The 23,061-nt window shown below is 39.7% G+C and overlaps 1 protein-coding gene across 4 annotated transcripts in view; it reads left to right on the top strand.

Moving 5' to 3' along the window:
- The window catches only part of NOL4 (nucleolar protein 4), a 248,946-nt gene that overhangs the window by 182,412 nt on the left and 43,473 nt on the right, over positions 1 to 23,061 (top strand). For 3 of the 4 annotated variants that reach the window (XM_034762850.1, XM_034762852.1, XM_034762853.1), the window contains 2 exons: positions 11,241 to 11,420; positions 12,110 to 12,301. In XM_034762850.1, the coding sequence (XP_034618741.1) occupies positions 11,241 to 11,420; positions 12,110 to 12,301 (372 nt within the window). The remainder of the gene's footprint in view (positions 1 to 11,240; positions 11,421 to 12,109; positions 12,302 to 23,061) is intronic. The other variant, XM_034762851.1, reaches the window with a different exon arrangement.

Below are 23,061 nucleotides of genomic sequence, written 5' to 3'. Positions count from 1 at the left end.
TACTCCACGCTGATTAGGCCTCAACTGGAGTATTGTGTCCAGGTCTGGGCACCACATTTCAGGAAAGATGTGGACAAATTGGAGAAAGTCCAGAGAAGAGCAACAAAAATGATTAAAGGTCTAGAAAACATGCCCTATGAGGGAAGATTGAAAAAAATTGGTTTTGTTTAGTCTGGAAAAGAGAAGACTGAAAGGGGACCTGATAACAGTTTTCAAGTACATAAAAGGTTTTTACAAAGAGGAGGGAGAAAAATTGTTCTTCTTTCTTAACCTCTGAGGAAAGGCAAGAAGCAATGGGCTTAAATTGCACCAAGGGGGATTTAGATTGGGCATTAGGAAAAACTTCCTAACTGTCAGGGTGATTAAGCTCTGTAATAAATTGCCTACGGAGGTTGTGGAATCTCCATTATTGGAGATTTTTAAGAGCAGGTTAGGCAAACACTTGTCAGGAATGGTCTGATAATACTTGTCCTGTCATGGGTGCAGAGGACTGGACTAGATGACCTCTCGAGGTCCCTTCCAGTCCTATGATTCTATGGAAAGCAAACAGTCTTGCTCCGTCCCAATGAGACAGAAGGGTTGCTTATTGGCAGAAGGAAGCACTGGGATGAATATCCAAAGCTGGGTTTTGCATCTTCTCTTGAGGCTTTTTACCCAAATTGTTTACAGCCTGGATTATGAAGTCCCAGCAGAGGTTAACAAGTATGTTTTATCATCTTCAGCTGGCCAAAGAGGCTGCTACTAGCCCTCCATAATGTGGAACTCGCATTGGTCATCCAGGTAGAACTGGTCAGAAAATGGGGGGGGGGGTGTTCCCCCATGGAAAATTTTGACTTTTTATTGAAAAATAAAAATTTTTAGCTGAATGAAAATTTTGGTGTTTGGACAGAAACTAGAAAGTTTTCAGTTTCTGATGAATGGTCAAAATTTTCTATAAAAAGCAGATACTCTTAGCAAAACAAAAAAAGTGTTTAAAACCCCAATTTTTCATCAAAAACCAGTTTTGACAGAAAAATGTGGATCAGCCGTACACTCAGGCCTTTGTCAGCCCAAAGCTAGACATTTCAAATATAGTCTTCTGAGCACTCCCTTTGAAGCCTGCCCACTGGTGCAGAGTGCAGCTGCCTCCTTTCTGAGTAGGGCCAGCCATTTTGCGAGCATACATCTTCACTCAAATCTTCTGGTTTGATTCTGGGTGAAATCAAAGATATTGGTGATAAATATTTAAAGGCTTAAATGGGAGCCCATTATCAGAAGGACTGCCTCTAATGTTATATCTTGTTGTGGCAGGTAAAATAATCTAGCCTTTTCTGTCAGTTCCTGGGATAAAGGTCTCTGGGACTGGAGAATAGAACTTTCTCAGTTGAGAGTCCCTGCCTCTGAAATTTCACTCCTCTTGGGCGGGTCTGCCAGAGCTCACCAAATTCTACTGAACTTGAGAGCACAATGCAAGAAGTGAATTTGGTTTACTTTCTGTTTTTTGCCTTTGGCTCTTTTGGTACCACAAATGACAATATTTTTGCTAACATTTCTGTAGGCGGCAACATTGGTTTTGCAGTGGAATCAGTGACAGGTAGTTTATAACTGCCTAGCATCCTGCATCAATGACAGGAGCTCTATAGATCAATAATACAAATAACAAACTTTAGGAAGTAATGCAAGCTCCCTGCATTAAGCCTGCTCTGCTCTGGTATTCACTCAAATCTGGTGGGATAGAGATACTCCTACTTGCTTTTGCTGATCATCAGTCAGAGTCCTACCCTTTCAGAATGACAGAGATGGTGATGGATTGGTGAGTATGTGAGCACACCTTCCTGAATGTGACAAGACCGATAAGTGGAGACTGGTTGGGGAGGAATTTAGAATTAGAAAGAAGTTGGTTAAATTATTGTTTCTAAGCAGACTTTTCACCTTCTACCTGAACAGGGATTTTTCTGTTGCCTCTGTCTCTTCACACTATATCTAGGCTAATTTCTGAGGTTATTTCTATCAGGGCAAAGTGATATGCCTCAATAATGTGGGTCAAAATCAGTGGGGATAGATGGAGCATACTGTATCTTTTACCTAAGAGGAGAAGCATACCAGAAGAAAAGTTTACTTTCACAGGGTCTTTCAATTATCTTTTATCTTTCAATTATCAATACTTCTATCTATCCAGATGAAACCGGATGGAATGGAAGTGCCCCGATAACTGAGAGACAAGGTGGGTGAGGTAATATCTTTTATTGGTTCAGTAAACCAATGAACTAATAAAAGATATTACCTCACCCACCTTGTCTCTGTAGTATCCTGGGACCAACACGGCTACAACTACACTGGGTAACTGAGAGTTTACTGTATTTACTATTAATAAATATAGGGAACATCACAGACAATCAGATGCCTTGTAGTCTGGTTAAGTAGCTTACTAAGAGATGGTGAATGGGTGGTCTTGGGTACAGAACAACTCATTATTCCCTGAGTGACTACTGCAGACACTGGGGTAGTTCAGAAAAATATATCCTTTATCTACTAATTACTACTGTAGGTAGCTGAGCAGTTCTCTTCCTGGACATGGCCCTCTTGCTAATGGAGGGTGTAAAAGTTCCTTTTATATTACAGTATAGTAAAATATAATCCAACGTGGTTTTATTTAGCATTTTTCATATAAGCGGTATCAAAATACACTTTCCATATCGGATAATACCCGTATAATACAATCTACATAACACAGTGCTATGTTTATGATTATTGGCTCTTCTACAGCAAGTAACATTCCCCTGGATGCTCCAAATGGCAGGAGCTGTTGAACCGGCACTGAGAGTGTATGGAGGAGCCAAAAAGAGGCCAGCGTTCGGTGGCAGTTTTTATAGTGGCGGTGCTGAAAGCCATTGAACAAAACTGTTAACCCTGTATATGATGGAACCCACTTCAAGCCAGGGGGTGCTACCAAATCCCCAGCACCCCTAGTTCCAGCCCCCGTGCCAGTGTTGGTCTAGAGGAGGGATTAGAATGGGCCACTAGTGAAACACAAAGTCCTGAGGTAATCTGAGCAACTGTATGACGGGTTTAAAAACAAGGAGGATAATTTGTGAATTGGATCCTGAAATGAATGGAGAGCCATTGGAGTTGTTTGAAGATGAGATGTCATGCTTCTTTGTCTTCTTCTCTTAGCGAGAAGATGGACAGCAAGGTTCTGCCCATGCTGTAGTCTGAAGATCTTGGAGAGGCCATGAAAACAGGAGTTACAACAGTCAAAGCTGGAGGAGATGATGTCATGAAGGATTTCAGCTTAAGAGGAATCAGGGAGGAGACTTAGGCAGGCAACATCATGGAGGTGGAAATAGGGAGATTTGTATATGTATGTCGTGACCAGGACATGGGAAGCCTTCCCTAGTGGTCAGAGCAGGAGTCTGGCGCCAGGTCAAGTCAGATACCAGGAGATCAGAGTTTGAGAGATGCCCAAGGGCAGATCTACAGTCAGGTATCAGGAGACCAGAGTCAGGCAGTAGGAGCAGGTAGCCTAAGAAAACAGTCCTAAGCAGGGGAAACCCAGTTGTGAGGACAACTTCCTGTTCCTGTGCTTGGTTTAAATAGAAGCAGGGAACCATTCAGAACCCTCAGAGTTCCAGGAATCAGATCCCAGAATTGGAGTCCTCTGTCAGTTGAGCTTCTAGTTCTGGCAACTGTTAGCAAGTCACTGGGTGGCAGGTTGCAACTTACTGGCTAAGAGCCGTGTGGACTGGCGTTTGAGAGCAACGGTCCCTGACAATGTAAGAACTGAAAGAGGAAATAGAAAGTTCAAGGTAAAATGATGAAGCTAAAATTGTAGACAGGACAGGCAAATGGAAGCAATGAGTTTAGGAGAAAATGATAGAAGAGATGGAGCTGTGAATGGAGATGTTCCTAATGCCAAAGAGGAGCACATCTTTCTTGAAGGTATTTAATGTATTATTTAGCTTTAAAGTACAAAAAGACGCCTGAGCAAAAGCTCTGTGCTGCCTGGCAACAATTAAACTCACAATCCACATACTCAAAACACCCAATATTGGAACTGGGATGAAAAAAATGAACATACCAGCCAATGGGGAGAATATATTCCATTCCTGCCCCTATAAAACCTGTGTCCTCAACTCTCCTAAAAAATACCCCTATAGATGTTTTAAGTATTCTACTATACAGTATAGGCTTGATTTTTTTTGTAAATGTACAAAATATATTCCCTGCAACAATACCCAAAACTCAAACTCTCAGCCATCCCCCCAAAGACCTATCATGATCATCTGAATTGGTTACAAAATGAAAAAAAAAATGCAAGAATTTTATTAACATTCTTTTCCTGTGTTCTTCACTGAATTTTGACCGTTTTTCATCAAAATGTAACCAGGTCTAAATATAGATATTTTAATTGCTTTTTATACAGTACGGTGCAACTTTTAAAAGTGTACATGCACAACTGCACATGGAAAATGTGTATGCAAATGCATGCCTAGCTTATGAGCACAATTACTGTGATTACCAATTTAAATGCATCTAGTGGGGGAGGGATAAAGGAGATTGAAATGTGGAGTGAGGAGCGGGAAGAGAAGATGGAAGGAGAGAAAGAGAGTGACCTAGGGAGGGAAGCAGACTGGAATAAGGGAAGAAGAAAAAAAGATAAGAATAGAGGAGTGATTTCAGAAAATTATAAAACATTTTATATGAATATTGTTTCGTTAAACACAGAATGTGGAGTGAACAGTCTTGTGATAAATTATCTCCACAAGCTCATCTGCTGGGAGATAACTGCATAGATTGTTACTGTAGCCAATCAAATTTCAGTTTGCTAAGCAAATGGCTTGGATGTACAATATGTACAACATCTCAGGGACATCCTCGCACTAGTTGCACAAACAAGTTAGATACACAAATACACAAATACATGTATATGGCATGTATCTCTAATTTCAACTCTTGCCTTAGAACTGGAAGCTGCAGCTGGTAATGAATGCCGTTCCCTATTAGTGAGCAGCCGTGAATACTTGATAATACCTATGCTCAGGTTTCCGCACTCTTTCTGGGTGCAATCCAGGTTGTTGATTATGATTAAGGTTGGTTGGTTGTCAGGCTCTCATGGTTTGTTACTGATTCTTTGATCGGTTTTTGTAGTTTTTAAACAAAAATTGTGGCTACTAAGTAGCTCCCTACTGGGCTGCATTAGCTTTTATTTGTTTTGGGTTTTTTTTGTTTTTAGAAAATTAAATGTATGTAGCCCTTATGGTTGTGAAGATAATCTTTCAAATGTGAACCATGTGTAACCAATGCAGTGCTCTCATCCCAAACATACCAACAAATAGTGCTTCTGCAAGGTGTTCCTATTCTTTATGGTAAGATGTGTTTAAAAGTGAAAACTGCGTAACTAAGAAAAGTAAAAAATGTTTTATGTATGTAATGGTGATCCAGTGGGCTGTCCCCTGCCTTAAATATCTTTTGCATATAGTGGGAACCCTTTGTCTCAAAGCTTGATACCCACACCAGTCAGTGGAAAAACACTGGTATCCCAAGATGGAGTCCAGCACCAGGTGACCTGATCACATGTCCCTGTAGGGTCACAGCAGCCATAACTCAGAGGCTGTTTGTAGCGTCCTCAGAAAGCCACTCCCCACCTCCACCCCCACCCCAGTGGGAGATAAGCTTCTTCTAAGGCCTATTATTTTCTCCTAATGGCTCATTAACCTGAATGGGCCCTTTCAGCCAGCCATCTAGACAGAGTGTCTTTTACCTAGTGAGCGTTCCCCATGTGTAAACACATTTATAATACAGATACATATTCAATATTCCTAACTTCAGATACAAAAATGATACATGTATACAATAGGATATTCAGTATATCATATTCAGTAAATCATAACCTTTCCAATGACACCACACATGACTTATCTTGCATAAAATGCATTATGATTATGTCCTAGTCACATTATAATAATATTACTGTGAAGGGTCACACCTCCCCCTTTAGATTACTGCCAGAGGGTTAGTCACTGGCTAATGCGAAGGCAGTGTGTTGAATGCCCTCTTTAGGGTTTGGTTATACAATTCCCAAATGTTACCAAACATTGTTGTGCCATCCACAGGTATTTTTGTAAAGTTCTGCGTTTCTTTTCCCAGCTTGTCTGAAAACATTCTTATGTGTATGTGACAATGCGGTTCTGGCGGAACCCAACTGAGAGTGCCAACTCAGGACTAATTGCTCAAATAGGGCAGTTACAGCCCAAGGCTGGGTTTTTTTCCACCTCTAAGGCAAACCCAACCAGCCAGACTAAGAGGACTTCGGTCTCACCCCACTGGCTAACCGCAAGTCTCACAAGCAATCTCCTTAGACACTCCAGTTTCCCAGTATTACCACCAGTGCCACTCGTTATGGGGACAAATGGTTATGAAAACCAATACCCAAGTAAAAGAAAAAGGTTCTCCTGATCCCAAAGGACCAAGCCCCAGACCAAGGTCAATATACAAATCATATCTTGCCCACAAATCACGCTACTGCCAATCCTTTAGAATCTAAAATCTAAAGGTTTATTCATAAAAGGAAAAAGATAGAGATGAGAGTTAGAATTGGTTAAATGAAATCAATTACATACAGTAATGGCAAAATTCTTGGTTCAGGCTTGCAGCAGCGATAGAATAAACTGCAGGTTCAAATCAAGTCTCTGGAATACATCCCTCGCTGGGATGGGTCCTCAGTCCTTCGTTCAAAGCCTCAGCTTGTAGCAAAGTTCCTCCAGAGGTATGAAGCAGGATTGAAGACAAGATGGAGATGAGGCATCAGCCTTATATAGTCTTTTCCAGGTGTAAGAACACCTTTGTTCTTACTGAGAAAAATTACAGCAAAATGGAGTCTGGAGTCACATGGGCAAGTTCCTGCATACTTTGCTGAGTCTCAAGACATATTTGCCTTCTCTCAATGGGTCCATTGTATAGCTGATGGTCCTTAATGGGCCATCAAGCAGGCTAGGCAGAGCTAACACCAGTTTGTCTGGGATGTCACCCAGCAGCATAGCATAAGTTTGAAATACAGACAGTATAGAGCCAATATTCATAACTTCAACTACAAAATTGATACACACATATAGACAGCATAATCATAACCAGTAAACCATAACCTTGTCTTAGACACCCCATTTGACCCCCTTTATACAAGATTTGGGTGCCACTACAGGACCTTGGTTGCAACAATGATCTATATGGTCCCAGATTATATCAATAACGTCACAGTGTAGCATTGTTAACATAATGCAGATATCAATATCTTTTAGGGTTTCCCCTTCCACACAGCAGACCAGGTTTGTTATGCTTTCTCTGCTGTGCCAAGCTCTAAGCCTGTTTACGGGTATTAACTGAGAAGCAGTATCCATATAGAACTTCCTTGACACCACTCCTACCATGTTTAGAAGCTTTTTCCAAAAATTATGCATGTTACACATTTGTAAAGGATTTACCATCAGTACCAAATTCTTTGTCATAACCAACAAATTGCATATTATGAGACTTAACAGTACTAACAAATTAATGACAGGGAGGTGTTTCCAAGTATGTTCATCATACCACGCCTTCTGTTTAGACAGTTTGGATTGTTCAATACCCATTGTGTTTTTCAACCCCTTCCTGAACCATAATGTGTGTTCAGATACTGGTCTTTCTTTCCCTCTAGTGTGTTGTCCAGTATCCCCTTTAGTAAAGGTTCTCAGTCCATGTATGTTGTTGGGGTTTTGGAGAGGTAATGATTTAAGAGGATCTAGCATGTTACAGGCCAACCCCCTCCAAGCCAGTGCTGTGCCCATGCAAAATATCCACACACACACCCTCCTAGGGTTTCTTTGTAATTCTCACTCCAAGCATTGGGACTTTCCCCACCCCCTTCTTCTAGAGGGCTGTGGTCTTTCAGCAGCTTTTTCTTAGCTGCTTGGTGGATCTTATCTGCCTGGGAAATGGCTTCCTCCTCCCCTTTCTCAGGTGGGTCATTAGCATTTTCACTGACTGTCAAGTCTTTAGTAAGATTCCCAGAGAGACCCTTTAACAGCCCGAGCCACATTGAAAAAAATCATTTCCAGGTAACAATTGTGGTGGGTTATGAAGTACTGCTGCCACAGTCAATTCAGCTTCTAAATCCTCAGTTTCTATGTGCACTTTAGCCAAAGCCACAAGGATTTTGTGATCTACTACTAACAAAAGCTCTGCCATCTGTCCTGGCAGTATGTCTTTTTCCTGAACAATTTTTCTCTTGACCATAGAAATTTCTGCACCTGTATCCCTCCACCCCAGGAGTTCTTGCGATTAATTTTGACAGCCTTTATGTGCTTCCTGCCTGACCGGGAAGAGACTATTTTTACAAACCCTGTATGATAAGTGGCAATTGCCTGAGGTGTCTCTGTGCTCCGGGTAGCCGCGTTCCCGTGGATTGCTTGCTGCCTGTTTGCTAGTACTACCCAGCACAGGGCATTTATTCTTCAGGTGCTCAGCAGATTTACAGTGGTAGCACCTTCTGGGCTCTTCTGTTTTTACAGGAGATTTGGGACGAGGACTAGAGGAATGGACTTGGGGAGGTAAGCATCCAGCCTCCCATCCAGCCTCCTCCTTCTCAGAGGTAAAACGGGAACCCTGCTTCCCACCAGACTTAAACCCCTCTGCCTGTGATTTATTGCTAATAGATGCTTGGGTTTGTTCAAATTCATTAGCTAGAGTAGCAAGTTCATCAACAGTTTTCACCTTTTTATCCCATAAACACCGTTTTACATCATCACTACATATACTCAGGAAATGTTCCTGAGCAACAAGATCACACATTTCTTCAAAGATTTTAATACTCTTTCCCCTTACCCACTTATCCATCAAATCTCTCATCTGGTTTACATATGCCACATTACTCATCTCAGCACGCTTCTTAAGTCTTCTAAATTTTACTCTGTATGCTTCAGATGTAATCTGAAACTGTTTTAAAACCATTTGCTTGAGTTGGTGTTAATGAAACAAACTGGAGAGCAACTCCGGTGAGCTGCACACACCCATGTGGTGTTCCGAAACCCTTGTCTCCAGGGCACATCTCCAAATTCCCACACTCACAACACATTCCTTTATGAGGGAGCATCTCCAAATCATATTTTTTCATAAATATGTCCCTACAGGAGTCAGTTGAACAGGCAGTGAGGTCAACATTTGGAATCTGGCCTCTTGCCTGCTCTCCAGCAGCTCCTCCTCTCCTTTGCTGGCTTCCTCAGGCCCTTCTCTTCTTAGGCCTCTCAGTCTTGGCCACCCTGACCCCTGGAGGCATTGGCAAACTTTCTTTTCCTCCTGCCCCTGGTGGTGCACACAGAGTGGGTAGCAGGTTGGGGGGAGGGGCGATGAAACCCATAGTTGAGAGCTTGAGGGACACTGAGAGAGGGTCATGAAGATCCCAGAAATGGGATGTTATGTGGCTAAAATGATTTTATTGTGGAGCTTTAAACAGGGCCGGCTCCAGGCACCAGCTCAGCAAACAGGTGCTTGGGGCGGCCGGGGGAAGGGGCGGCACATCAGGCTCTTCGGTGGCAAGTCCTTCGGTCCCTCAGAGGGAAGGACCTGCCGCCGAATTGCCACCAAAGAAGAAAGCGGCGCAGTGGAGCAGCCGCCGAAGTGCCGCCAATCGCGTTGCGTCTTTTTTTTTTTCCGCTGCTTGGGGCGGCAAAAACCCTGGAGCTGTCCCTGGCTCTAAATCACAGAGTGGGAAGAATAAAAGGAAGTAAGTGGGCTGAGAATCAATGTGTGAAAGAAATAGGTAGGGGAGTCCAGGGAAATGAGAGAGACAGAAATAGTAGTAAAATAATTTAAAGTGGGAAAATGGAAAGGAAGAGAAAGGAGTGAAATAAGAAGATGAAAGGGAGAGTAAAGGGAGAATAAAGAAATGGATGGAAAAGAGAAAAGGCAAAAATGATGCACTAAGACTGGGCATATTTATATTTATTTTTCTGTCTGACTTTTCCTCCTCCAGTCTCCCAACCCAACTGGGCAGTGTTGCTGTTACTCTCACAGTTCATTTGCCCCTGCCTGCAGGGTGCCAGGTGTTCTCTATGGATTTCGGTCTGTGGTTTCTCAACATCTCTCAGTTGAGGCACTTACACAGAGCCCTAAATAAATCAAAGCTCATAACTTTAAGCACCCATGCTTGACAATTTTGGCCCTTTTTGTTTTGGGCTTTGTGCTCCTGAATTTTGTGCAACACTTTGACTACCATTGTGATAGGAGCTATATAAAAATTTATGATATCGATAGAGTGAGATTCATCATATAAGTCTTGATGGTAAGCCCTCTAGAGTTAATTGACTTCAACATGCTTTGGATGAGTTATATGGATGTGCATCTAGAGTAATAATAACTTCCATGGAGTTACTCCAGGTCTACACTGGTCTAGCTGAGAGAAAAATTTGGCCCTGTACCTTGGTGTTCTGATGGAGTTTTTTACTACTGTTTTGCTTGTTGTGACTTAGTGTGAAGTATACACAAAGAATAACAAGACAACCAAAATCTGATACTATTAGGGGAAGCTTAAAGTATTTGACTCTCTTGACCGCTGCTGTGTTTTTGACACTGTGAGTGGATAATTTTTTAATGAAATAATCATCTGTTATTTATCCCCCTGCTCAGGGGAAAATTCTGAATATTTTGTGTAAAGAAAGGCTTCAAGGAGAAAACGGGTGTGTATGTGTTACCATTATTAATGCTTCTGTGAGAACTAAAAAAGCTTGACAATTTTAAATTCTGCTTGAATTTTGGAAAGTGATCTACTAAGGCATTATTATTTCTATATTTATGAATAACTTATTACTGTTCTAGATAATGATTCCTACCAATGAATGACTATCGCCACTTCTCCCTGTATTCTGCCTTGGAAGAAACTTTGCTAATGTAATCAGGAAGAAACTTGAATACAAAACAAGTCTTTGTGAAAACCTCTCATCCAGAATTTAATTATCACAGGAGAATCATTTATAGATTGATTTACTTGACTTTTCCTCAGACTGTTGCTTTAATGTACTGAAGTAGACAAGATGATAGAGAAATGGTCTCTGTTACAGTGATCATAAGGGTTTGTATTGGGGCTGGAGAAAGTAATTTGTGTATATAAAAGAAAAAAATCATGGAATTCTTTAAATACCTTCTGATGTGCTAATTTAAAAACAAATGTATTTGATGAGGAGCCCGGTAAACCTGTTAATCTGGTACATTAAAAAATATCTTTTCTTTATTAGTCGCCTGCACATAGCTATTCCAGCTACGACTCTGGTAAGAACGAGAGCATAGGCAGAGGTGCTGAAGATCTGTCTCTGAACCGAGGAGATGAGGACGAGGATGACCATGATGAACACGAAGATGCTGAGAAGGTTAATGAATCTGATGGGGTAGAAGCTGAGCGACTGAAAGCCTTTAATGTAAGTCCTGCAGCATTAACTGCCTTGCTTAACTTTACTAGTTTCCTTGTGTACTGTTATTTATGTATAAGTTTGGCAATATTAGAGGCACATTAATTTACAGAAGGATCCTTTTTAAAGCACATTAAACTCTCACCAACCGACACCAGTTTTACTGTGTTTTATTTAGAACTATAAGGCAAAGTGCCATCTTTATCAGTGAGGAGAACTAAGATGTGTTTTGTGTATATGTGCATGTTCATCCAGTGGATAGAGGGGGGGGCTGCAGCTAGTTTATAGGAGGAGCATTCCAGTGGTCAGCTATTTTCTCTTGCTTTCCCACTGTATGTAATTATGCATGATAACACAAGCAATTTTCAAACTAGGAGAATAGTAAATATGCAGTTCAATAAAACCAGGGAGCAATCATAACTTATTGTTAATAACAAAAGTTAAGTGCTGCCTATTTTCACAATCCATTGTGGTGTATCTCACAATTTCTATACACTATAGACTATTCTTTTCTTGTCTTTTTTATCAGCCCTAAAAAAAAAAGTCCTTTAAAGAGTTGTTTGCTTAACATTTCTGGCTTCCCATTACATAGCTTCTTCAGCGCACAGAAAAAGTATCTTCCTATCAGTAATCAAGACTAGGAAGAGAAAGAGAGCAGCCCTCCAAACCCTTTTCCTCTGTCTCCCTCTTACCAACAGATGTTTGTCAGGCTGTTTGTAGATGAAAACTTGGACCGAATGGTCCCAATCTCTAAGCAGCCCAAAGAAAAGATCCAGGCTATCATTGACTCATGCAGGCGACAATTCCCTGAGTATCAAGAGCGTGCCAGAAAACGCATACGTACTTACCTCAAGTCCTGCAGGCGGATGAAAAGAAGTGGTTTTGAGATGGTGAGTTTTGATTTAAAACCCAGCCCTAGTTTCCATCAAAACCCCATATGTAAATCCATGGCACTATTTCGTTTTCATCTTAGTGTCTTTTTATTTGGTAATGTCAGGTCAGAGGTTTCTTTCCCCCCCTCCCTTTTTCATCTTTCCTGAATTTATTCCCTTTGTTCACTGCTTTAAAAACACCTTGGGAGGATATAGTTCACAGGTCTGTGTGAATCCATAGAAAGTGAGGACTCAAGCAAGATGTGAGGAGAGAAACCAATGGGAAGAGTATCTCATTTATATATTTTTTTCCTTTCCAACACCGTTAGAGAGGCTATTAAGTTAGTGACGTCTTGCACTGATGTGGAATTTCTTTGGAATTCTGCTAACTGTTTTTCGGGGAGATCCAAGAAATCTGAAAATAGGATCCATCAGAGCACTACGGTATCCATAGTAATGGTCCGTGAAGGACAGATCATGAAAACTTAGCGACTGGAAAGATGAAAGACTTTTTAAAAAAATCTGTAGTAAACCAAGTTTTTATGACAAGTGCATTGACAGTAGCTTTAAGTTTAAGGTGATTTGTTTGTACTTTTGGGTTTATTTAGCAGTCAGTGGAAGTAGACCCTGCCTTCACTATTTTCTTTGAGTTGATATTCAGGTGTACAGATGGCATTCAATATTATTAAAACATCCCTGGCAGATTTTACAGTTCTGTCATTTATTTCCCAGGGTTTATACCTCATTATTTATTCACAGGTTATGAATACTATGTTAGTGTATAACTGGCAGTATTTCTAGACCCTACACATCCTTGGACTCTTGTGTTGCACAAAAATGGTAAAGAATAGCTCTCCTCACAGCTTATCAGTTAGTCAACTTCAGAATCATCAGAGAACTTTGATATTTTCACAAACCAGAAGAGACACTAGCAAATGAAATTGTAGCATGCTACGTTTGATTTATTTCTCTCTCTCTCCTTTAGATAAGATAAAATCACTTCATCATTACAAACATCATTTATTAATAAAGTGTATCATTTTTAAAGAATAAATCATTTGAAAACCCATCTACATATTACAAAACTGGGTTCAACTTTAATTTTCTTTCTCTCTTTCTCTCTCTCTCTTTTCATAGCAGCCTGAATATAGTACTTGTGAGTTCAGATGATGGTTTTAAAATGTTAGTTGACAAGCTTAAAAACAAAGTACCACATTTGATTGTGGGGCAAGACCAGTATAGTATGAGATATAAAATGTAGAGTCAGAACCTTTAATCCTTTGTAAACTTTCATGATTCTAATTTACCATGCAGCTTTATTGTCTGAGACACCGGGTTAATGCTACTTTCAGCCAATGGAAGCTTAGATAGAAAGAGAGAGAATAAAGGACATCTGTATAGATGTAAGTGCTAAAGACTGACAGACTGTGTGTCAGGTTGTAGCCATCCAGAGTAGGAGATGGACAAAAAAACTTAAATGTTTTCTTATAATACAGTAAGTAGCATCTTTTCACATCCATTCTCTTTGGCTGAAGATAATTCAGGAGTGTGAGATTGAGATATCACTGTGTCAAATATTACTTCATTGCACTAGCACCCAAAATACATCCTATACAGCTAACTGATGCTAATAAATGGTCGTCTTGTTTTGCTATTTGGCCAGATTGTGAACCCCTTACTCACACTGATGAGCAGTAACTCGCATGAATGAGTAGAGTCCTATTTAAGTCACCAGAGCTACTTGTGTGAGCAACTGCTCACCAATGTGAGTAAGGGGTTTACAATCTGGTCTATAACAATTAGGTTGATTTGATTTCAGTGGACTAGTCACGAGTATAATAATGATTACTCATGTGAGTACTTCTTTTCAGGTTCAGGTTTATATTCCTGTTCTTTTCAAAAATATCATGAGAATTATTATAAAGTAGGTAACTTTTATGGTACAAAAATCTCCCTACTTTGGAAGTGTTCGATTTAATCAGATCTTGTTGTGGTTTCAACCTACTTTAAAAAAGAATATGCTCTGATGTGTTTCAATAGGGTGGGCAGGGCATTGCTGTCTGTGCCAGCAGTGACATCCCTGGTGGGGAAGAAGGGAAATATGCCAATGCTTCCCCTTCCTTAACTCTCTCAAACTGAAGCGTAAACCAAAAGCTTTTAGAAGAACTCTGTGGAAAATCTCCCATTGACTTCTGTGGACAATAGGTCTGGTCCTTGGGGCACTAGTGCCATGTGGCCTTCATGGCTTCATTTCAGATCATTCTGAAAGATAGAACCTATCAAGAAGATGTTATAAAAACATTGTAATTTTTAAATTAGCTTGTCGGTCTGTTACTCATATCAGAAAACAGTTTTGAAAAATACTACATTGGACAGAGACACTTGGCACTTGGCTAGCTGATTATTTTAAATTTACTTTCCATTTCACTGGGGGAAAGAATCATTTTGTCTGGATAATGACATTTGTGCAGGACTATCGTGAAAAAGACATGTTGGTGTTGATTTGAATCAGGTGTTATGCTGAAATACAGCAAAACAGGATAATGGTATCCTCAGGAGCTATAGCGCTACTGTCATTATATTAAATAGGATGTCAGATAATGATCTCCACAGGAGATGCCTTTTTACCCTACATGTATTTAATATAACTTATCTTTCATTTTGTTCAGGGCAAAAATGATACATTTTGAGCATGTAGTTTCAAGAGGAAACAGAATAATCTGATAATGTATGTGGCATATGACAATTCAGCAATACTTGTGGAATAGCACAGCTATCTACAGCTTGGTGCTATGGTGTTTAAGAGAAAATGTAAACACTAAGTTTAATTAGTGAAAGACTCTGTGTGGTAAAGAATATGAAGCATGCCTGAGGCTTGCTTCTGTCACTTATTTGCCATCTGTAATCCAAACAACACCTCTTACTGCATAACAGGCCAGTTGTAGCTCTGAGGCACTAGAAAAGGTTTGGTCTCATGAGTGTTCATGTTGCTAGCTAATGTGCTTCTCAGTATTAATATCCTGTTTTTAAAAGATTGCTTAAGTTACCCTATTTATACTTGTGACAGCTGACCATTGCATGGACCCCAAATCCATTTGCTTAGTTTCCTGTTAAAAATATTCAGCGAAAAGAGTTTTCCATGTCTGGAATCTTTTCGCCCTTTGATTATTTAGCTCTTAAATGTGCACCATCATTTTTGTTCTGACATAAACATATCCATTAAAAGGACATTGTCAAAGTATTTCTTGTCAATTGTAAAATCATATTTCTCCTCCTAGTCTCTTTGGTTTATAATAATCCATTGAAAGATTGAAACTAGATAATGTGTTTTCTTAATCTTACCATTTAATGAAGAAGGAAGTTGTTTAGTGGGACTGGAAATCAGGAGATCTGGGTTGTAGTCCTGGCTCTACCACTGAAGTACTCTATGATGTTAAACAAGTCATTTAATTGCTTTCTCTTGGTTTTCCCTCCTGTAAAATGGGGCTAATAATACATACCTACTTCATGGGAGTGATCAAAAGGCTAAGTTCTTTAATATATCTAAAGTTGCTTCAGGTCCTCCAATGGAAAGTACTCTGTAAGTGGAATGGCCTCTCCGAACTGATCCATATGGCTACTACACTCTTCTCCTTCGAATCCTTTCTCAAGATTCACCTCTGCTTACATGTCTGTGGGAAACTGGCACCTGGGAAAGTCTACGTAGAAGACCACTAGTGCTTCCTTATGTCTGTTTACATATTTATATTTCAGAAAAGAAACAAACCTATAGATGATCTGAAAACACATACTAGCCTAAGTAACTATGTGGTTTTGTTATTGTTACCCTTCTCCTTCCTCCCCTTTTCACCTATTGTTACTCTCACTTGCTGTGTCCAGACTTAACTTAGGCTCTCATTCTGCAATGTGATATGTGTGGGTAAACCTTTCCACCCACATCCATCACTGTGCAAGATCAAGGCTGCAAGCTCTTTGAGGCAGAGATTGTGAAAAAAATACAGGAAAAAACAGTTCCCAGCACAATGAGGCCCTGATCCTGACTGAGACCAAATTAATAATATCAAAGGGCACATTATTATTTATTTATTACAAACTGGCAAGTACAGGCTAATCATAAATGGCTTTCCCTATGTGAGCTCAAGAATGGATTTGACAGCAGGGACGAGGAAGAAAGGAGAAACAGAATGCCTGAACACGTTCTCCCAGTTAGGACCTTAACAGCGACGACCCCTGCACACCCCATCCCAGCACAACAACAAAAACCAGACAGCTTCCATTTTTTTCATCGTTCCATCTTTTACCACTCCCATCATTTGCCTTTTCAAAGCACACAATTCTTGTCTTGGAGAATGATAGGATTAAGGTAGTAAAAGGGCAACTCTGAGTAGTTCAAACAAGCCTGATAAATACAGCTTATTAAAAAATGGAAAAACAGTTTTGTGAAAATTTTTGACATTTTGAATTTTTTCCAGAATTTGAAACAAACTTTTTGGGGATAGTTGCAATTTTTTTAAATTGATTTCTTTAATTTTCAAATTCTCCCCTTCCCCCCCCCTTTTCCCTCATAGTGCAATACAACTGATGATGATGATATAATGATCAGACTTGTTTTTTTTATTTTTTTATTTTCTTTTTGCTACTTTAACATTTCAAAACTTCTCCAACTTTTGAAAAGCTATTGAGTAACATAATTAATTTCAAGTATCAGAGGGTTAGCTGTGTTAGTCTGTATCCACAAAAACAATGAGGAGTCCGGTGACACCTTAAAGACTAACAGATTTATTTAGGCATAAGCTTTCATGGATAAAAAACCCACTTCTTCAGATGTGGGTTTCATTTAGTTTCATTTTTCCTCAGTAACCTTGCAAAAGTTGAAGAAGTTTTGAGAAGTTAGAATCATGCATGGAAAAATTAAAAAAAATGAAGAAACCCCAATACCTAGACATTATTTATTCTATTTTATTCAGTTACAAAAAGGGAGGCAGGGGGAAAAGCTGAAAAATCAAAATGTTGAAATTGTCAATTTCAATGAAGGTCTAGAATTTAAAGCAAAACAAACAAACAGACAAATAAACAAAGCTTTTTGCAACAGGGTTTTCATTTTGAAAAAGGTAATTTTTCACCAGAAAAAGGTTGGACTTAAAAGTTTTGATGAGCTATACAAAAAAGCTCAAAATGACATATTTCTAGTTTTTCTTAGATTGTGGATCTGGTTTTATGTCAGACTCTTTGCTAAAATAGTATTTTATTAGCTGTATTGTCCTATTAGGACATATATGTGTAGTATAACCTAGGGGGCCCGGTTTAATACATTTGCTTAAGACAAAGAGGAAATAAAAGTAAGGCAAACTCCATGTTTCCTGGCTCTTTGAAGTGTTGATGCCCAGCTGTTTACTGCCTGAAAGCCCAATCCATTTAAATCAATGATTTGGATCAGGCCATGAGGGAGGTGTGAATCCTAGCCACGTGAGGGGCTAGTCAGGTTGGGGGAGCTGATCCCCTGCATGTTGTACTCTTTGCACTAATTATCTGTTCTTGTCTAGTTGATGGCTCTTTGCCAAACCCCTCTGTCTCCTCTCCCACCCCCTTTCCCAACCACCGATATTGTTCATATATCTGCTTTCCATAAGATCATATGGAGTTAATATGGAAGCCCAAAGCACTGATCCAAAGAGGTGCAGCAGCAGACTAGGCCACCCAAACTGTGTATGTCATCAACGCCTCATTTATATCTAGAAGTGAGTGATAGGAGAAGACTACAGCTTGAGTGGTACAAACACTTAGGCTACATCTATGCTATGAGTAAAGGGTGTGACTCCCAACTCATGTGCACATACGTGCACTAGCTCTCATCAAGCTAGCATGCTAACAATAGTAGTGTAGATATGGTAGTGTGGGCAGCGGCGAGCAGTGGCTCAAGCTAGCTATGTCAAGTGCAAACTGCCTGAACCCCTTTTGTATGTACTCTGGGTGGCTAGACCATGCCGCCAATGCTGCTGCCACTCACGTTACTGCGACTACACTACTATTCTTAATGTGCTAGATCAGGTAAGAGCTAGCACAAGTGTGTGTACGTAAGCTGAGAATCACACCCCTAACTCATAGTATAGACATACCTGTAGGTATATAATTGTATGTGTCAGTGGTCTCTGACATCCAACAATCCTTAAACCCCTCTGTCATTCCCCCTGTGAAGTACCAGTTAACATGTAGGACCAAATCCTGCTCACCTTGCTCATGCAAGTAGTCCCGTTGACCTCACTGAGACTACTCATGAGTAATTGGAGCAGGACTTGGCCCTTTGTGTATGCCCAACCGATAGGGTTGCCAGTTTTGGGTGGACATATTCCTGGAGGTTCCATCACATGACATAATCTTTAATTAAATATTAATCATGGAATCCTAGGGTTAGATAACCTTGCGGTCCCTTCTAGTTTAATAACCCCCTGCCAAGATGTTGTATCTAAACCATCTAAGATAGATGGCTATCTAGACTCCTTTTGAAAATTTCCAGGGAAGGATCTTCCACAACCTCCATCAGCAGTCTGTTCCATTGTCCTGTTGTTCTCACAGTTAGTAATATTTTCCTGAGACTTAATCTAGATCTGCTATGATGTAGTTTGAACCCATTGCCTCCTCTCCTGCACTCTGTGGCAAGAGAACAATTTTCTCCTTCTTTTTTATGGCAGCCTTTCAAGTATTTGAAGACTGCTATCATGTCCCCCCTTAATTTCCTCTTTTCCAGCTAAACATACCCAGTTACTTCAGCCTTCGCTCATATGGCTTGTATTCCATCCCTTTGATCATCTTTCTCACTCATTTCTGGATTCTTTCCGGTTTCTCCACATTCTTTCTTTATAATGGTGATCAAAATTGGACACAACACTCCAGCTGACGCCTAACCAACACCGAGTAGAGCGATACTATCACATCCTGTGACTTGCCTCTGTTAATGCCACCTAAAATTGCACTTGCTTTTTTTGCAACAGCATCTCATTGCTGACTCATGTTGAGGTTGTGATCCACCACAACTCCCAGATCCTTCTCAGCAGTGTTGCTGCCAAGCCAACTAACATCTATTCTGTATTTGTGTCATTGGTTTTTCTTCCCCAAGTGTAGCACCTTACATTTGTCTTTGTTGAATTTCTTGTTGTTGTCCATAGCCCAGTTCTCCAAGATCCCTCTGAATCATAGCCCTATCCTCCTAAGTATTGGCAACTTTCCCCCCCTCCCCCACCAGCCTTTTTGTCACCCACAAATTTGATCAGCATGCTCTCTGTTCCTACATCCGGGTCATTAATAAAGATGTTAAACAACATTGGACCCAGAAGAGATCCCTGTGGAACCCTACTTGAGTTTTCCCTCCAATCCCTCATCATTCCATTAATAGTTACTCTTTGTTTGCAGTTTAACCAATTATGTATCCACTTAATGGTAGTTCCGCCAAGCCCACATTTCTCCAGCTTGCTTATCAGAATGTCATGTGGGACTGTGTCAAAAGCCTGGTTGAAGTCCAGTAATATTATGTCTAACGCATTCCCCCTATCCACCAAAGATCTCTAACCTTTAATTCCTGGAGACTCCAGGACAATCCTAGAGGACTGGCAACCCCAACAACCAAAGGGAGGAGAATTGTGATTGGCTGGCATGTGTCACTTGGTTGCCTCTATCCCCTCATGCTTTTCTGCAAACACATCACAAGTGGTTGTTACTATAGCTTGACCTCTCTGACTTGGAGCAGGGCGTGCTTAAGGGGCAATGTAGGCCATTTTGAAATGTTAAGTGGACTTTGCTTCCTTTTTGTTCTGGAAGTACTGCAAGTCTGAGCTACTCCTAGGGATCTACAGCACATACTCCTGCACATTGTTACCAAACTGGGTTCTGAGTAGCAAAGAGCATATAGTGAGCCTTTTCACAGTACATATTGAAAATATTATGTGCAGACAGGAATATGGCATTGTAGTTTAGACACTGTCATAATCAAATGGCAATATATGATAATTCAATTAAACATACTTCTGAAAACTGAAAAATAACCTGACCTCCACAGGGCATGCACAAAAGTCCCCTTGGTTTTTACTTTTTCCAGTTGTTTCTAGTTGTTTCTTTTATTTCACTAATAGATGTTGGAATTGGATACTTATCATAGCATCTATGTAGACTGAAAGAATAAGTAAAATATGTCAAAATTCAAGGAAAAATACAGTGCTGCAAGCATTAAAATGACAATCAAATTCTTCATATTTTACGAAGAGCTAGTGCTAAATAAAAATTATACCAGTACATCCAATAGAGTGCAGTACTGTACTTCAATCTATAAACAGTATAAAGCTCAAACAAGCCTATTGTGTTAGGTTTGAATTGCATGCTTCCTAGTGTGTGTGAGTGCTTCAGAAAAAAAACCCAACACATTTCTCAAGAATCCTTTGCAATCTTAATTCTTTAACAAGATGTCGGTGAGTATAAGTTATGTGGTACTCTTACGGTTGAGATTTTTCTATTTAATTGACATCACAGTATTGTGTAGGCTGAAAAAAGTGTGAGATGAGACAAAATGTAAATATAGCAGAGTTCTGTAGTATACAATTAAAATGGTTAAAAATCTGTCATTTGAAGATGATTATTACTTTCTCTTGTAAATCAGTTAAAGGTTTTCATAGGAAAAGTGTTATATAAGTGCTAAGTGTTAATATAAATATGTAGAGGATCTTATATATTACGGTGAAAAAGTTGTGACTAATAATGTGTGTGTTAGTATTAAACCAGTCTTAAGCTATGTATTATAAGAGCTGAAGTACAATTAGTGCACTATGGGACAAAGGTATTTAGGTGCCTAAAGATACAGACAGGCACCTAGTGGGAAATCAGTGGAGTTAGACAACTAGGCCCTTTTGAGAATCTGAGTAGGTACCTGTCTGCATCTTGAGGTGCCTACAGACCTTTGAAAATTTGAGCCCATATGCTTTTTATATTAAGGTAACATTTAAGGTTCATTCCCATCCATACATTTGTACTGGTGTCTGTAAGCAAAAGAGAAAGTAGTGCGCGCAGGTCTGTGTTTACAAGTAACGTCACCTGGTATTTGGAGATTCTAGTTTTCAACATTAATTGCCCTAAAATATTGAGGAGTATTTCTGTACAAATATCCTGATCTAAAGTTCAGTTTTTCAGCAGGGAGCAGGAGGTTTCACATATGCCTCATCCACTCTTTATTGTTAGCTCTATGCTTTTTTATGAATTGACTCAGACCTTTGTGAAACATACATCTTAGAGCACTTAGACCAAATTTCTGTATGAAAAGGTAGGCATTTATTTGTGCTCTAAGTTAATATAAGCCCTCGTGAAATGTGCTAAAATAGTAATCCTACGGACTACAGCTCTCTGTTTAGAATATGTGCAGTAGCATTGCAAACTTTTCCACAAGGGATATCTGGACCTTTTCAGTTTAAACAAATGTCTTCCAGGAAATCATTATCTAAATTTTGTCAGACTTTCACCAATAACTGTATCTAAACCTAACACATGATGGCCTATTTTTAGTTTATATAGAAATATGGGGTTTGTATTTATATGGCAAAAAAGATATTTATGTTTTCCATGAAGATACTGTTTATGTACATCACTTTAAACTGAGAATATGGCTATCTCATATTTGGGTGACTTGCACAATAGTTTTATATTATATCCCTAATATGAAATATGACAATCTGTTATATTAAGCAAGCAGATCGCATACACAGGTAAGCCAATTTTTTTGTGATTCAGGACCACGCTATTCAAGTTTCAATTTAGTAAAAGAATCAACCACCTTGCAGTGCTTCTCCACTGGTAAAGTATGCCTAATTAGTTAAATATACTATTGATTATTGATTTACCATCTTTGAATGCCTGATTCAAATTCCATTAGTCCATTGACTTCAAATTGTTTTAAATCAGGCCCATAGTTCTTTGACCTTCTCTGTTACAGAGCAATGCCATCAGCTAATTTAATTTTGTACAATGAAATCTGCAAATATTGCTTCCAGTATTTTGTAAGATTTCTACAAAAGGTGTGGTGGGGGTGCATGACTATGAAGGGGAGTGAGCATCTTCATGCTAGTGCCAACCTCTGGTTCTGATTTGGACGGTTAATACAATGGTTTTGTGTTCACATAGTGAAATTGTCATTTCTTTAAATACAGATAATAGTTTAGACAGAAGCAATATTGAAGCTACCTCCGACTATCGCAGAATGTGACCTGAAAATGAAGCAACATATTGGCAATTTAATTAGTCGGGGGTACAGAGCATTTTTCTGCTACCCCAATAACAGAAATGGGTCACAAGTGTTCCATCAACAACACTTTTCTAGGTATCATCCCTACTCTTAATCCTTCTGCAAGATGCATTTGGGGACTTTTCTGCAATTGAAGAAATAAAGATTAAATTATTCCTATTGACTTTCTCTGTTTAATATTCCTTAGTGGTATAAGCATCAGGAGTGAATTCCCTGGAATCACAGGTTCCAATGCTGCAGGGATGGACTTGGCTATTCATCTCTCTGAGATCGGTAAATGGAGTTCCATTAAGCTTAGTGTATGTGAGTCATTTGAAGAAGACCTTAAAACCCAAGATCCCTTCTATGTAGATGCCAAAGACCCAAACCTGTGATCTTTTGTCTAAGGATAGAAAGGTTATCCTTTTGCTCTGGGCCAACATTTCCTTACTCCTCTGTTGTGTTACATGCTCAGCACAAGTTGGCTGTTGCCCTCAGTGCTGTATAGATGGAAGGCACTACA

This window comes from Trachemys scripta, chromosome 2, assembly GCF_013100865.1.
Source record: "Trachemys scripta elegans isolate TJP31775 chromosome 2, CAS_Tse_1.0, whole genome shotgun sequence".
In the NCBI taxonomy this organism is placed as follows: Eukaryota; Metazoa; Chordata; order Testudines; family Emydidae; genus Trachemys; species Trachemys scripta.
The sequence above is the reverse complement of the archived record's forward strand: the minus strand, read 5'-3'. Positions and strand labels throughout refer to the sequence as shown.